Source organism: Astatotilapia calliptera, chromosome 5 (genome assembly GCF_900246225.1).
Source record: "Astatotilapia calliptera chromosome 5, fAstCal1.2, whole genome shotgun sequence".
NCBI lineage: Eukaryota > Metazoa > Chordata > Actinopteri > Cichliformes > Cichlidae > Astatotilapia > Astatotilapia calliptera.
Genome location: NC_039306.1, coordinates 22,788,351 through 22,803,339, shown reverse-complemented (window position 1 = coordinate 22,803,339; position 14,989 = coordinate 22,788,351). Strand labels below are relative to the sequence as shown.

Below are 14,989 nucleotides of genomic sequence, written 5' to 3'. Positions count from 1 at the left end.
AAATATACTGTCACAGCTGCGGCGGCAGTCGTGTGGGGTTGAAGGGAAAGGGACCCAATCGGGGGTACTGACGATGCAATGAGTGAGCTTTATTTACATGAGGTGATAATACAGACAGAGCAGAGATGGGACAGACGGGAACTAAGAACAAACCTAAACTGGGACAATCTAACAAACAAATCTGAATCCGTAACTGACAGGAAAACATACAGGGTGGAACACGGGATGACACGACACAGGAAGAAACACGGAGGAAACAGACGGACCAGTAACAAGCAGAAGAAAACACAGGGCTTGTATACACACAGGAGCAATCAGGGAATGGGAGACAGGAAGGAAACAAAGCCGGGAGAAATCAGAACTGACAAGACAAGGGGAAGCAAAACCAGACACACTACACACAGGACAGGGACCATCAAAGTAAAACAGCAAATACAACAGGTATGAACAAACACGAGCTTAACACAAGACATCAGACATGGCAACAGGGAGGGAACACAGAGACGTGGGAGCAGCAAAGGCACAGAGACACAGAACAAAAGGAGCTCAAAAATACAAAACAAATATCAAACGTCAGAACAAGAAAATCCTAACAAGAATTAACCTGAAACATAAGATAATAATCAAAACCACTGAGTCCACAGACTCAGCACCATGACATTTACAATAAAATGCTCTGAGTGTTCAAGTAAGGCAGAAAGGTGCGATATAAAAACCAGTCCTCATGATCAAGTCCTCATGTTTAGTTTTGCCTTTGGTTTCGATTTCTTCTGCTGCATGTGTATCTTTTTCAGGTTTTTTTGTACAACTCCACTTCAAACTACAGAACTTGAGATTGTGTATAAAATGTAAATAAAAACATATTGCAATGATTTGGAAATCTCAGAAATCCATATTTTACCTACAATAGAACTTAGAAAACAAATCAAACGGTTAAAATAAGACATTTATGATTTCAAGAAAACGTGAGCTCATTTTTAATTTGATGGCAGACACACATCTCAAAAAAGAGGGACTGTCTAGCTGATAACAAGGTTCTTGACCTCCATCAAAAGCCTACATCTCTGATGGTAAAAGGGTCCATTAGTTCCTTTGGAATTGACAGATTACATCTGGAAATCTGGAAAGACACCGTCAATGCTGAAAGCCATGTAGAGGATTTAGAGCAACATGTGCTCATTTATTCATATGATGTCTTTTTCAGGAAGCTAATGCTAAACAACATACTGCATTACTATTAAAACAGTATGGCTTCATAATAGTAGAGTCTGGGTGCTGGCCTGCATGCAGTGCAAACCTTTCATCAACTGCAAACATCTGGAGCACCATGAAATGAAAACCATGACCAAGAAGACTCAGAACTGTCGAGCAGCTAAAATTCAAATCAGCTGTGTGAATGGGACAACATTTCTCTCCCAAAAGTCGGGAAGCCGGTGTTGTGCCAAAAAGTAATTGTCTGCCAAAAACTGATTTCCGGTATTTGCCAAAAAGCGATTGCTCATATTTAAAGTGCTATAAGTAGGACGATCTGATTTCCTCGTGTCAGCATTGTTCCCACATCATCATAATTAATGTTGTTCCAGGTTCAACATTGCAAGTGACCAATCACCTTCTTGTGACGTCATTCATTTGCGACTTCGAAATACCCGCCTTCGATTATTTCGAAATACAAGTGAAGAAGCGAAAAACCGCCGCCTGTCCGCCGAATTTGAAGTCAATTTAGGATACTTTCCTTTAATAAACGGTAAGCATTATACATATGTTCCTCACTTGGCTTGCTGTTTGCTTGCTAGCGATAGGCTACTTGACGACAGCATTAGCTAACCAGTGTTCTCTAGACCAGCGTTCCCCAACTTTTTGGGTGTTTCGTGGCCCGGGGGTTGGGTCAGGCAAAATTGCAGTAGCTTCCCTGATCATTTTACAAACATAAGTGAAGAGAATCTGGACTAAAAGGCCTAGACTTATGGTTGTGTGCTGAATCTATGAATCAAACTATCACCTGGAAACATAATTAACTGGTCCATAGCTGTGAAACTGGACATGAGTTCTTGATTCTATGGAGATTAACAGTAATCCAGAAATTTACAAATTTGTCCCAGGTACATCGCGTAAATGTTGTCCCAGGGACATCGCGTAAATGTTGTCCCAGGGACATCGCGTAAATGTTGTCCCAGGGACATCGCGTAAATGTTGTCCCAGGGACATCGCGTAAATGTTGTCCCAGGGACATCATGTAGAATTTGCCCTGGGACATCGTGTAGATGTTGTCCCTGGGACATCGTGTAAATGTTGTCCTTGGGACATCGTGTGATAGCTTGTAAATAATGGAATGAAAATTATTGATTGTTATTAACTTGTGAAAAAGAAGTGTAACAAATCCACATGTTATGTTCTTACACCCTTACAGAAACTGTGACTCCTTCACAATGTCAGGTAAATGTCAACTCATGTTGAATAATCAACCAATCAAGCCTTTTATTATCACATGCAATGTTACACGTACAACTGCAATGAAAATTTCACCCCCTTCTGACCATACATATATTGCTTAAACATCACATTGGGAAGACAGGTCGGAAACAGTTAGGAAGGTCAGAAAACAATTTAATTAATAGATGAGGGGAGAGGAGGAGAAAAAAGAACTACAACCAGACAAAGCTCCTAGAAGACTGAAATGGATGATGGTTGCAGCAAGCAAAAAGAAAATGATATCTGTTGACTACAGCATATGCTTTCTCACAGATTACCTTGTGGGAGTAGCTGGACCAAACTCTATTGGTATTTCAAGTTTGAAATCCCTGTTTGACCAGACTAACATTTCAGATGAGGTACCTCTTGACATAAAAATCCTTTTATGTTGTCATAAAACTAATGTTAAATTCTGCTTTAAATACACTTTATTGTACAATTTACTTAATGAATCGTATTCCTTAGTTCTGTTTTTATTTATATGTATTTATTTATTTGTTTTATAAGGTAATAGATGGCCTAATCTATTTGCAGTGTGAGGTATGTTGAAAAGCTTGTTTGATCATAATGACATAGCATGTTTACGTTTTTTGTAATGTATTTGAAAACATAGGTGTATTTATGTTATTTTTATAGAATTTCCCTCACATTTATCCAATACCAAGCCAAATCACTGGAAAAATTTTGGATGGGTCCACAAGAGCACAAAGTGCATACTTTTTGAAGGTATGACTTGGACTGTGGTAACTATGTTCTTATCACAAAGGGTTTATAAGTTGCCACTATAAACAAACAGCATTTTCCAAAATTGAAGCCTTGTCAGAAGAACCTGAAAAATACCTTTCTGAAACCTTTTCTGTGTAAAGACTTGCTCAAAAGCAATGCACACAGATTAAAACATTTCTGTCTTGGCCAACTGATAAAGAACACCAAAAATTGAGTGGTGCGTGTTGAGTCTGTGGTCTTGATTTGTTTTGTACACACTATAGAAATTAATTAATGTAAACCAAAAATGACACTTTCTATATGTTTGTGTATCTGCAGAATTAATTACAAGTCTCACCTGACAAGCTTTTGCAGTTTTGCAGTGTCATTCTTGACAGAAAAACATACTTGTCACATTATTTTTATTTCCAGAAAAACATCTTTCAGATGTATGAGAAATTGATTGGAGCCTGTCTGGAAAACGGCAGCCACTGGACCTTGTTTGTAAGTTGCACAGATTTTGCACTCTCTCTAGTGCATGATACTTTTCAGTGTCCCTCATTAGGAAAGCTCAAGGCCCAAGCCTACCATATCCATCTTTTTACAAAACAGTTTTGTGACATACCCAAGAGGACCAAAACAAACAAACATTTCTTTGTTAATCTAATTCTTTTTGTTCTTTTTTTTTTTTTTTTTTTCTTCTTCGTCAATTATTAGTTTGCCCAATCTCTCATTGACGGTAAAACACAAGTGGAGGAGTACAACACTGAAATCACAAAGCTCAGGTCCCGACTTTGCCACTACTTATTTTCCTCAATAGGTAAAGATAAAATTAGCTGCCTTCTTTTTCTCTAACATTGGAAAATGTAACTTGTACTTAAACAAATTATATTTTGCAGATCGAACTAGGAAGTGCAGTCAGTGCTGGTGTGTGATTGCAGCCAAAGACCGGGTACACTATGACATGTCCTTAGCCATATAGATTGTTTATTTAATGGACTTTGTTCATTTGTTTTTTGTTTGTTTATTTCTTCTTCTTTTTTTTTTTTTTAATTCACAGGTGCAGTGCCAGAAATGTGGTGCATACAAGCACATGCGTTGTTCAAAGTCTGTTTGTGGCATCTGTATCTTCTGTGAGAGTAAGTCACAATATAACTAAACAATGTCCAAAAATGTTTAAAGTGAAATTTTTTTTCGTAATTTTGCCTTTGCACACCAGGACTGTGTAATTAAAGTGGACGTTTCAAGATCCAGTTTTTACACAAAACTATTTTAGACATAACTGTGTCGTATTGTGGGGATTTCTCTTCACAATTAAATTGATATAGTGCTGTTTATATCATTCTTCTTTATGTAACAGCACAGTGCAGCACAGCAGAGGGAAAGGAGTTGTGCAGCATAGTGGGTGGCTATACAGGAGGAGCAATAGAAGTAGCCAGTGAAGAATGTCATCAGGGAAAGCATCAGGCAGCGAATGACAAAGGAAAAGTTCCTAAGGGAGAGAACATCTGCAGCAAATCGACAAGTAACAGTGAGATAGGAAGACTGACAGTCAGAGATGAAGGTACACAGACTGAAGACAACGAAAAAGAAGCAGAAGTATACGGCACAAGTCTGAGTACAGATAATGCTGCTGCTGATGATGTTGACAGGATCGATGCAGATACAGAATTCCAAACTGATTCAGAAGGAACTAGTACAGTTTACAGAGTGCATGGTCGCTTATCTGTACCAAGCTCAAAAAAGAAAACCTACACAATAACAGAAGACGAGATCAAGCGCAGAATCAACGCAGAGAACATGTCAGTTCATGTTTTCAGAGGTTTGATTGGGGTAGGTATACATTTCGTGATTTTGATGTCACCTGAAATAAATCCGGGTTACTCGTATCAATGAAGTGACAATGTGGCTGGAAATTGTGCATTTGCTGCAACATATACACAATTACACCATGTAAACAAAAGCATTTAACTTTGTGCGCGTGTGTGTGTCTCTCTCTGCTCTTTTGGTGTTTGCACTTTTTCTTTTTTAGGGCCGTAAAGCCAAACTGCCCGCAATGATTCTTGACAGGCCTAAGAAGGCCAAAACTAAAGTAACAGTGTTTAGTGTTCTGAGTGAAGAGGAGGCTGGGGAGCTAGCCCTCGGGTTTGCCGGAAGATTGGCCTGCGATGTCACAACAGACATGGTCTGTAAAGGCATCGACCATTCAAGTGCTGATATGACAAAGTAAGTTAGTAAAACAATATGAAAGTTGTATCTTTTTTGGTATTATTTGTCATTTCCCCGTATTTGGGTTATTGGTGTAACATTGTTAATCTTACTTTCTAATAACAGACAGACTCTTCTCAAAATCCAACACAATCTTAAACATGAGCTGACTGATTCCTCAACCTTCAGTTTGCTGACACACACCTTTGGCCCCGCTGCACTGGATTCTGTCATTTCATTCCTGTGTGAAAAACTTGATCTTGTCTCTTAAATAATGAAACCTTTTGTGACTTTTGTTTGTTCTGTAAATCAGAATCTTGAAAATTGTTCATTGTTGTTCTAAGTTTGTGTTAACTATTTGGCAAAAATGATTGGTTCCTAATCCAAACAGCATAATGACTGTTCTAACACATATCTTAAAAATGCTACAAAGAAAGAAAATTATCACATATGTTTCAATATGAATGTAATTGTGTCACACTCTGTTTGTAGTAGCTTTCCTGTTTTATTTTGAGTTTTGGTATGTTTACACTGTTATTTTTATTTCCCGTGTGTTCGTCTTCCCTTATTAGTTTTACTGTATTTAATTAGTCTGATTTAATAACTTATAATTATTTACTTTCCAGTGTGTATATATGCTCCTCGTTTGGATTATTGTTTGTTTGAGTTCTGCCTGTCTTTTCTATTAAAGATTTGGACTTTTGGACTATTAGTGGACCTCGTAGGTTTTTATTCTGTTCAATTGGTAATTGACTGGGTTTAATTTAGTGGCCTGGAAAACAGGCCGGAGGGGTCTGGTCATTTTAACCCCCTAAGACCCGAAATCTTCCATGGCATGCATTTTTAATTTCTCTTTGATATTTGGGCCGATTGGAACCCGATGAATGTAAAAAGAAAGAATTACCAGGTTTTGTTTTTTTTACCTAATTTTTGTTTCTGAGAAAAATGAGAGCCACATATGAGGACATTAATTTGAAATTTCGATAGAACAGTTGCAGTATAATGTCCTCATAACTGTATATCAGGCACTTGTTGATCAAGATTTAGTATTTTGGTCTAAATAACCCAAAATGTGATGTCCACATGTGTGGACGCCAGGCTGGAGTAAAGTGTTAGAGCTATTTATACCTATGTAAACTTTTATACACTGGTTTTTACCTGTCTTGTTTCAGAAAGGTTTAAAAGGGTAATGTCCACAGTTTATTTGTTTATTTATTTGTTTGAATTCAACATATTTTATTAAAGTAATTGAGCTTGAACACAGAAAAAACTGAATCAAATAATCATGAAATCAAATCACTTGCACTATACTGAAGTCTAATCTACTCTGAGCTAATGCCGGTTTCCAACACTAATGATCGGGTGAAGGAGAGAGATGAGGGTGTGCACGGCCACTGGTGCTCTTATCCCTGTTCTTTGTGATACAATCCAACAGGAAAGCAGTCAAACCCTTGGACATTAGCCAAGTTAACGTTCACAAATATATACACACAGGAACTCTGAGCCCCAATGTCAGCATTAGCACAAACATGCCACTTCATACCAAATCTCAGTGTGAGGTCAGGTGTTAGTCTCATTCCATTATTCTGGCTATATTTTCTTACTCATTACTATTAAACTTATACTTAAGACTAACTATTAACAAAATCACACCCCAATAACTCTGTTATTACACTTTGTATTTAATCATAAAAAGGCTGGATGTTGAAACCTTTTACTTCTATTTTGTATGAGCCAGGATTCTCAACAGCTGATACTCTATGTCCAAAAAGTGACAGGTATCGTTTTATGGAGCAAAAAACTTAAGAGCGCATATTTTATAAATAATACCAACAATTACAAATGCAGACCTTTAATAGTAATAAGTAATCCTTTATTTATAATGCATAGCAATATAAAAATAGTAACATATGAAAATATTACAATGGGCACAGATGAATTTGTATCAAAAACAGCAACCAAGCCAAAGTAATGAATAACACACATAAATAACAACTGCTTGAGAGACCAAACAATTTCTTTTCATCTGTTCCTTGGCAGAAAGTTAAGACAGCTATTCAGCTTTAGGTTTCAATAAACAAGTAATGGATGCAGTCCCTTTGAAATGTCACACAAAAGTCTACTTGTACATATACTTAGCTTTAACTCTTCTCTTTTTTGTTTTGTATTCCAAAAGGTTTTCATTTTCTCCAGAGGATGTCTCTCTTTCAGTGGTTATCGACTGTTCACATTCATTTTCAGACTGTTGGAATGTCGATGCTGGCCGAACGTTTCTTGCTAGAATACAATGGCCTAATTTTGCGTGCATTATCTGTCGTCTTTATTTCGTACTGGCATATACTTTTGCCTACTTGTTTTGTTTTTAAGACATTTGTATGCAGTTCATCTATCATTGCAGTAATACCCTCTGGAATGAATGCCCACTGTTTAACTGTGTCTAAAACAGCATTTAGTTTTCCAACTGCATCTTCTGTGCATTTTTTGTCTGTGCTTTCAACTACAGGAGTGTCATTCAAAGTTGATAGAGGACTTTTCAGAGAGTTTTTCATTTGTTTAAAATGGCTACAAGCCACCTTCAGGCAAGCACATGTGTTATAGTGAGAGAACGTACAACAAGTGCACTGAAGTGTTTCAGCCGATGCAAAAAAACACAGATTTCCAAACAAACTTGGCATTTTTATCACTTTCAAGTCCTCACAGTGTACAAAGTAATGCCTTTCTTTCACTGCAATTCTTGCCAAGGTCTGTTTCCATGTTTGGATAGATGTCATTGTCAGCCTCTGCTAATTTTGCAAGTAACGCTAGATGCTTGCAAAGAAGTCCTCGTAAGCCATATGTACAGTTGCAGTAGGACTCAACAGGGCAGACATCATACACCATGTCTTCTCTTGACTCAGATGGGACTTGATATGCATTAACTCCATGGCTGTTCTTGACTGTAATTTTAAGAGCCCAACCACTTTCCATCAGTCTTGAAGCAGAGTCTGAAACTTGAGACAAGGTGTCAGCAAACCTGTTTTTCATGCGGCCCACATCTTGCAGGGTTTTTATGACTGAGAAGTAGTCGTCGGCCTTCCCTAGGAGCACTTCAATCAGATCATCCAAACGCCTATTCTTGTAGCCAGATAAAAACTGGTATTTCAGGCGGTGGAAAAATCTGAAAAACAGTTATTTGAAATGATTAGTAACTGTAATTGAAGGAATTTAAAGTTTTAATCAAGACTGTATTATTTTTTAAAAAATTGGAATACCTATTGCACACGTCTTTTATAAAGGAATGCTCTGTGCCGGTTTAGCTGATTTAGGCAAATCCACCTACTCTGTTTTTTGTTGTGATAACATAAAAAACGCTGCTAGAATTTAAAGGATTTGCCTAAAACCTGTTCTGGCAATGACATGACGAACCTACTCAGTTTAGCCTCTTGGATTAAAGCATAATATCTTTTTTTCAGCAATACAATTGAATGAGGTCAAAATAATAAATCATACCTTTCAATCACATTGTTTGTTTCAGAACGAGCGTGACTGAAGCGACGGCCGTAGTCACACCACATGTGGCCAATGCCTTCCCAGTGCTTCTGAAAACACTGGCACACCAAAGGGTATTGCTTAAATGTCTGGCAGAACTCTGCTGATGTGGCTTTAAAGTCGTCCTCCTAAGAGAATTGGATGCAACAGAATATATTTCAATCCATTTAACAGACCTATTGAAATCTTTAATATTATGTATTGAAGCCCTTTTCCTTTTATTGAATAACATTAAGAATTTTAAGTTATTAATAATATGTCGTGTTTTTGTATTAAGAAGCAATTATTTCTTCCCTTACAATGGCTAAGAAGGAACACTAAACCTATAAGCATATTTGGTTTCAGCATCTGTCTGTGAAAGAATCCCACTCACAAGTTCTCCTGCACAGTGGGTGACACAATGATGTTCTGCACAGCTTAAGTACTTGTTTTGATAAGCAAGATAAGAAGCCAGTTTTAGAAATTGTTTCAAAAATCTATTTTGTATCTCTGTAACTTTTTTTAGCAACTGAAAGTTATTATGCTCTTAGTGTAATCAAGAAATCAAAATGTGAAATAGACAAATTACACTTACAGATGTGCAAGCTTTCAGCTTACAAAAGAAAGAAATGATTTCATTTCTCTTTTGGGTGTTAGAAAGCCCATGGACCCCGGACTCTGATTTTGAAAGCCATCGATTAACAGCCTGTGAATGTAAGAGAAAAAAAGTTAATCTGGAGAGAGAGACAGAGGAGCAGCTGTACAAAAAGCATAAAAGAAAGCTGACGTCCAAAAATAACTTTGTCACTCACTGGACAAGAGGACCTGTGCATTACAGAAATCAACCAGGCAAACATATTTTTAAATGTCAAAAAGAGCTTTGGGAAGCAGCCACCAGAAGATGAGTGCACTGTGGTCTTAAATGGATGGACATAGTCACTCAACATTTTATCCCTTTATATTCATTAACCTGAGTAGGTGAATATCACAATGAGGCAAATCATAACAACAGGACCCTGTTGTAAAAATGTGTTTCAGGTGCATCTTAGACAACGTGAAAAGAAAACAATGTGGTTTACCTGCAAGACACGGTACCAGCATAGAAGGATAGCTGACTATGGAAAAACCTTCTGCAAAGCATTTATTTCCGCAAAGTCTTTGTCAACCATAAATGCTCTACAGAAAAAAAGAAAACACTAAATGAGATTAAACAGTATGAAAATGTTTTTGCTATCTCAAAGCACCACTTCAATGCCAAATTAAACATTTCAACTCACAAGTAGATATATAAAATACTGCATACAGCCTATAGGAATAACTTTAACAACTGGAAAGGAAAGTTTTTTGCAGCCCATGCTGCAGCTATAGCATTAGATTCTGGCATGTTATAACTTTTTTGAAAAGGAATTATTTCAAAATTAATAGCTGTCAATGTATTATTTACCTCGGGGAAGTTGGGAAATGCTCACAAACTATTCCAAGAACAGTTTCCAGGGTTTTCTGACTTTCGTTGCTGACAATAGCACAGGCCACAGGGACTCCATGCCCATGATCATCTCTTACAACAAGTGTGAATAAGGGAAATGAATACTGGTTAACGCAGTGCGTGGTGTCAACAAATACTAACTGTTTTGCATAGTTCTCCATGTTTGATTTCATTACAGGTGTCTGCAAAACAATCATTAGTTCTTGGTCAGATGTGTATGGTTGATAGAAGAGAACATGTTCTTGATGTTTTCCATTAAGTAAGGTATGTACACTTTGACTGTCTCCACAGTTAAAGTGCTTCTTCCTCATCATGCAGGTTCTAACACTGTCAATGTCACGTGGTGTGACAAAATGCTCTCTGTTGTGAAGATCTCTGTGTCCATGTTCTTTGGCCCATTTATGACATTCGGTTAGTATGATGGCTGGCTTAGTTCCAAGGGAAAGCAGTTCCTCAATCTTCCTCCTCAAATCACTGGAAATATTGTTGAAATGTGCGTCTTTTGGGTCCGAAGGATCATGCCCATCATGCTTATCATATGTACGCTGCATGATGACTGTGTGGTCTTTCCAACATTTGAGTACTTTAAATGAAACATAGGCCTTACAGCCCACTGCTCTGTAGTAGGGCTGGGCGATATGACCCAAAATTCATATCTCGATATTTTTTAGCTGGATGGCGATATAAGATATATATCTCGATTTTTCTTTTTAAAGCCATAAGTTAAGAACAAAAAGAGAGTTCTTAGTCACACTGTGTCCCAGATGTCACACGGGCACTTTTATTTACATACAGCGTAGATATTACTCAAAAATAAATTATCAGCATATATTAAATAATCATGGTCCATAAATAAAAGAAAATAATGTTGTTTTTGTGCATAACAAAAAGCTCACAATTGTGCAGTCAAAATGTAAACTAAAAGACGCTGAGCATAATAACAAAGAGACAGATTTCACAGCTGCTCCACGTCTCTGAACAGGTGCCATTTGTGGTCCTTATACACACACAGTACGTATCACTCCGCGAGGCTCCTCCTCTGTAGCCGTAATTCTCCGACAATCCATCAAGCGGTGCAGCTCCGTAGCTTAGCAAAGTCATATTAAAACATTTTTTGACAGATTGCTGAGCGCTGTGTACCACATAAAATCGGTTCGCGGTCAGTAAGCACAACCAGAATTCATACATAAGGCGCACTGTCGATTTTTGAGAAAAGGAAAGGATTTTAGGCCGTGCAGCCCCTCTGGGCTGCATGTCGTTAGCGTGGTTAGCTCGCTAATACGTTGACGCCATCCAGCCCCACGCACGGTAACTCGCTAACGGAGATTTTCCGCTTTCATCTTGTCATTGCCTGCAGGTGAAGCTATGGGGGAGGCGGAGTTGTGTTCAGTGCAGGAGAGGCGAGGCCGAGTAACGTTGCGTAGAGACAAAAGTGGACGAAAGAGAGGCAAACCTGCGGCTCCACAAGTATAATTATAACGTAACATAGACTATATCGATATAAACGATATTGTCACATCTTATATCTCGTATATTTTTAAAAAACTCGATATATCGCCCAGCCCTACTCTGTAGCTGTTTCGACTTTTTTCCCCAGCTCTGATGCAGTTGAATTTGTAATAGTCTCTTTTCCTGTCTTTACCTGAGGCAACATTTATAATGTCCATGAAGGGTTAATGAGTTCAATTTTTCTAACACAACACTGAATGGGTCCTCCTGGCATTGTGACACATGCACACAAAGTTGTGTGTCTTTTCCAGTTCTTTTTTTTTTCGTCATTCAGAACACTTCTTCTAATTATGTCGTCCATTTCTGGTGGAAAAATAACGAAGGTTTAATTAGTCAATATTCATTAATTCATTTTAACTTGTTTTGGGGTTTTTTGCAATACAATGTAAATATTAAATATAATATTAAATATATATATATATAAAATAATATAAAACAAACAGGGGCTAAAAGAAGCTAAACTTTCATATGGTATGTCTCTGGCAACTTTAACATGATGTCCCAGGGACAACATCTACACGATGTCCCAGGGCAACTTCTACATGATGTCCCAGGGACAACATTTACGCGATGTCCCAGGGACAACATTTACGCGATGTCCCAGGGACAACATTTACGCGATGTCCCAGGGACAACATCTACGCGATGTCCCAGGGACAAATTTGTAAATTTCTGGATTACTGTTAATCTCCATAGAATCAAGAACTCATGTCCAGTTTCACAGCTATGGACCAGTTAATTATGTTTCCAGGTGATAGTTTGATTCATAGATTCAGCACACAACCATAAGTCTAGGCCTTTTAGTCCAGATTCTCTTCACTTATGTTTGTAAAATGATCAGGGAAGCTACTGCAATTTTGCCTGACCCAACCCCCGGGCCACGAAACACCCAAAAAGTTGGGGAACGCTGGTCTAGAGAACACTGGTTAGCTAATGCTGTTGTCAAGTAGCCTATCGCTAGTAAACAAACAGCAAGCCAAGTGAGGAACATATGTATAATGCTTACCGTTTATTAAAGGAAAGTATCCTAAATTGACTTCAAATTCGGCGGACAGGCGGCGGTTTTTCGCTTCTTCACTTGTATTTCGAAATACTCGAAGGCGGGTATTTCGAAGTCGCAAAGGAATGACGTCACAAGAAGGTGATTGGTCACTTGCAATGTTGAACCTGGAACAACATTAATTATGATGATGTGGGAACAATGCTGACACGAGGAAATCAGATCGTCCCTATAAGTAACTTGTTGGGCTATAATATGTTAAACATATGTCAAATGCATCCCTTATGGATGACATAAAGTCATCTTGAGCCACAAACAACATTCGTGTAACAAGATAGAAGCCGCAATCAGTTTTTGGCAGTGACTTTTATATAACCTTTATTTATGCAGTAAAAAAAATCTCATTAACATTAAAAATGGATTTTGTAAGAGTAAGTTGCCCAACAGGACAGCAGAAATGGCAGCAAATATTACAATAGTTCTGTAAAAATATTTTAAGTGAGGATAAAGGACCGGATTGGTTATAATGTAAGTACAAGTTGTAAAGATACTTAAAAAAAAGAAAATTTTTTAATTCTTTATGTAACCCCTTTGTATCCCCTGTTCACCGAAGTCTATTTACGAACATACGTAAAGATATTACACATAAAAAATACACAGAAACATCAGTTTTTGGCAGACAATCACTTTTTTGGCACAAAACCGGTATGCCAGATGGCCAGTCCAGCAAGTCATACCTTTTGACGAGCTTAGCTCATTTTGAAGATTTCCTGATTTCGTTCAACCCTGCTTTGGCATCTAATGAAAAAATTGCAGATGATGGAAGGCTGAGATTGTATTTTGATGTGTATTCTTGAAAATGTCTGCGATATGATTGGAATAGAGCGCTGTGTACTGAAGTGGCATAAATGTACAGGAGCATTAAAGGCAGTAAAACAGCTGGTCTCAAGATGTGAGTGCATGGTTGGCATCGTATAGCCTCACAGGTACCACACAGGCAGTCTGTTACACCAGCAGAGGAGTCTGAATCCACATTTTTTTATTAGGTTATAGTAATAACTTTTATAACGTGATGTGTCTTTGCTCATAATTATTCAGTTCTAGCACTGATTTACATAGTAGTACTAAGCTAAGAAGAATGACTTATGTCTCAGCTGTCCAGGTTCATGGTAGGCGCGAGAGCCTGAAAAGTTAACAGGACTTCTTCAGTTCTTTTAGTTCTTAAAAAAAAAAACCTCTTTCTCATCATATCAATGACCGAGAAGACAGATGGTGTGAAACAGGAGTGAAAGAGGTTATCAATGTCCAATGTGAACAACCATCATTGAACAGAGGCGGTGACTTACACCAGCTTTAGCCACCTAAAATGCAGTCTTGAGATCTCTTCCCAGGATCTTCAATGAACACTCACACTATTCCTTAGGTGACCTCACATGGCAGAGTGGGGCAAGGTCTCACAGGGGGTTTCACCCTTAACCCCTGGTGATGGTAATGACCCACGCCTTTTTTCCACAACTTGGCTCATATGAGGACCCTCAGGATTACTTCCAAAACCCCACTAGGGTTTAAATACGTTGTTCTTTCTCCACTATTTGTTTTTAGAAATGAAGAAGCATCTTCAATGAGAGGTGAAACATCTTTTCTTAATATGTCTCATACTGGCAAAATATTACCATTTACCATCAATGTGACAGTTCTGCGTGTTTGCTGACCTTGCAGTAAACCTCAGGCGTCAGCTTTGTGCTTCCTGCCATTTGCATTTGTCATTGTTGTGAAAGTTAGTTATGTAATTAAAAGGGAAAAAGGAACAAAAGGAGGGAAGAGTAAGACTAGTATGTACAAAGTGTTCTTTTTTTGGGATCGGGCTGCTTTTGAAATCATAAGACAACACACACACACACACACACACACACACACACACACACACACACACACACACACACACACACACACGTAAGTATCTAAAGCAAACAGAGCAGAGCTACGTGACTGACAGGAGGAGTTGTGTGTACCAGCTGGACTGAAAGTTGCTGAAATCCATCTGTAACAACAGCCATCTGTCATCATGGTGTAATTATTCCTTGTACATTAATTTGAGAGTAGTG

At 38.1% G+C, this 14,989-nt stretch overlaps 1 protein-coding gene and 1 long non-coding RNA gene across 5 annotated transcripts; one reads left to right on the top strand and one right to left on the bottom strand.

Moving 5' to 3' along the window:
• The first annotated feature begins 1,635 nt into the window (after positions 1 to 1,635).
• LOC113022612 (uncharacterized) lies at positions 1,636 to 6,094 on the top strand. Of its 3 annotated transcripts, XM_026168193.1 has the most exons (12): positions 1,636 to 1,744; positions 2,408 to 2,433; positions 2,743 to 2,828; positions 2,977 to 3,009; positions 3,106 to 3,195; positions 3,607 to 3,678; positions 3,892 to 3,994; positions 4,074 to 4,126; positions 4,235 to 4,313; positions 4,535 to 5,007; positions 5,207 to 5,400; positions 5,509 to 6,094. In XM_026168193.1, the coding sequence occupies exons 2-12, from the start codon at positions 2,427 to 2,429 to the stop codon at positions 5,651 to 5,653; spliced, it is 1,335 nt and encodes a 444-aa protein (XP_026023978.1). In that variant the 5' UTR covers positions 1,636 to 1,744; positions 2,408 to 2,426; the 3' UTR covers positions 5,654 to 6,094. The 3 variants fall into 3 exon arrangements, with proteins under 3 accessions (XP_026023978.1, XP_026023980.1, XP_026023977.1); XM_026168192.1 differs by lacking the exon at positions 1,636 to 1,744 and having other exon boundaries at positions 2,289 to 2,433; XM_026168195.1 differs by lacking the exons at positions 1,636 to 1,744; positions 2,743 to 2,828 and having other exon boundaries at positions 2,288 to 2,433.
• A 266-nt stretch (positions 6,095 to 6,360) lies between these two features.
• Positions 6,361 to 11,027, bottom strand: LOC113022611 (uncharacterized). 2 transcript variants are annotated; one of them, XR_003272440.1, is made up of 5 exons: positions 10,334 to 11,027; positions 9,969 to 10,065; positions 9,485 to 9,595; positions 8,872 to 9,038; positions 6,361 to 8,539 (listed from the first exon to the last, which is right to left on the bottom strand). It is a non-coding gene; the product is annotated as an uncharacterized LOC113022611 (long non-coding RNA). The 2 variants fall into 2 exon arrangements; XR_003272439.1 differs by having other exon boundaries at positions 9,969 to 11,027.
• Between the last annotated feature and the right edge of the window lie 3,962 nt (positions 11,028 to 14,989).

Excerpts from the sequence above, each read along its gene's own strand:
- LOC113022612 (XM_026168192.1), top strand. The coding sequence starts at position 2,388 with ATGTTCTTACACCCTTACAGAAACTGTGACTCCTTCACAATGTCAG. Across the intron at positions 2,434-2,742 it reads TGACTCCTTCACAATGTCAG|ATTACCTTGTGGGAGTAGCT; the intron begins GTAAATGTCAAC and ends GCTTTCTCACAG. Across the intron at positions 3,196-3,606 it reads AAAGTGCATACTTTTTGAAG|AAAAACATCTTTCAGATGTA; the intron begins GTATGACTTGGA and ends TTTTATTTCCAG.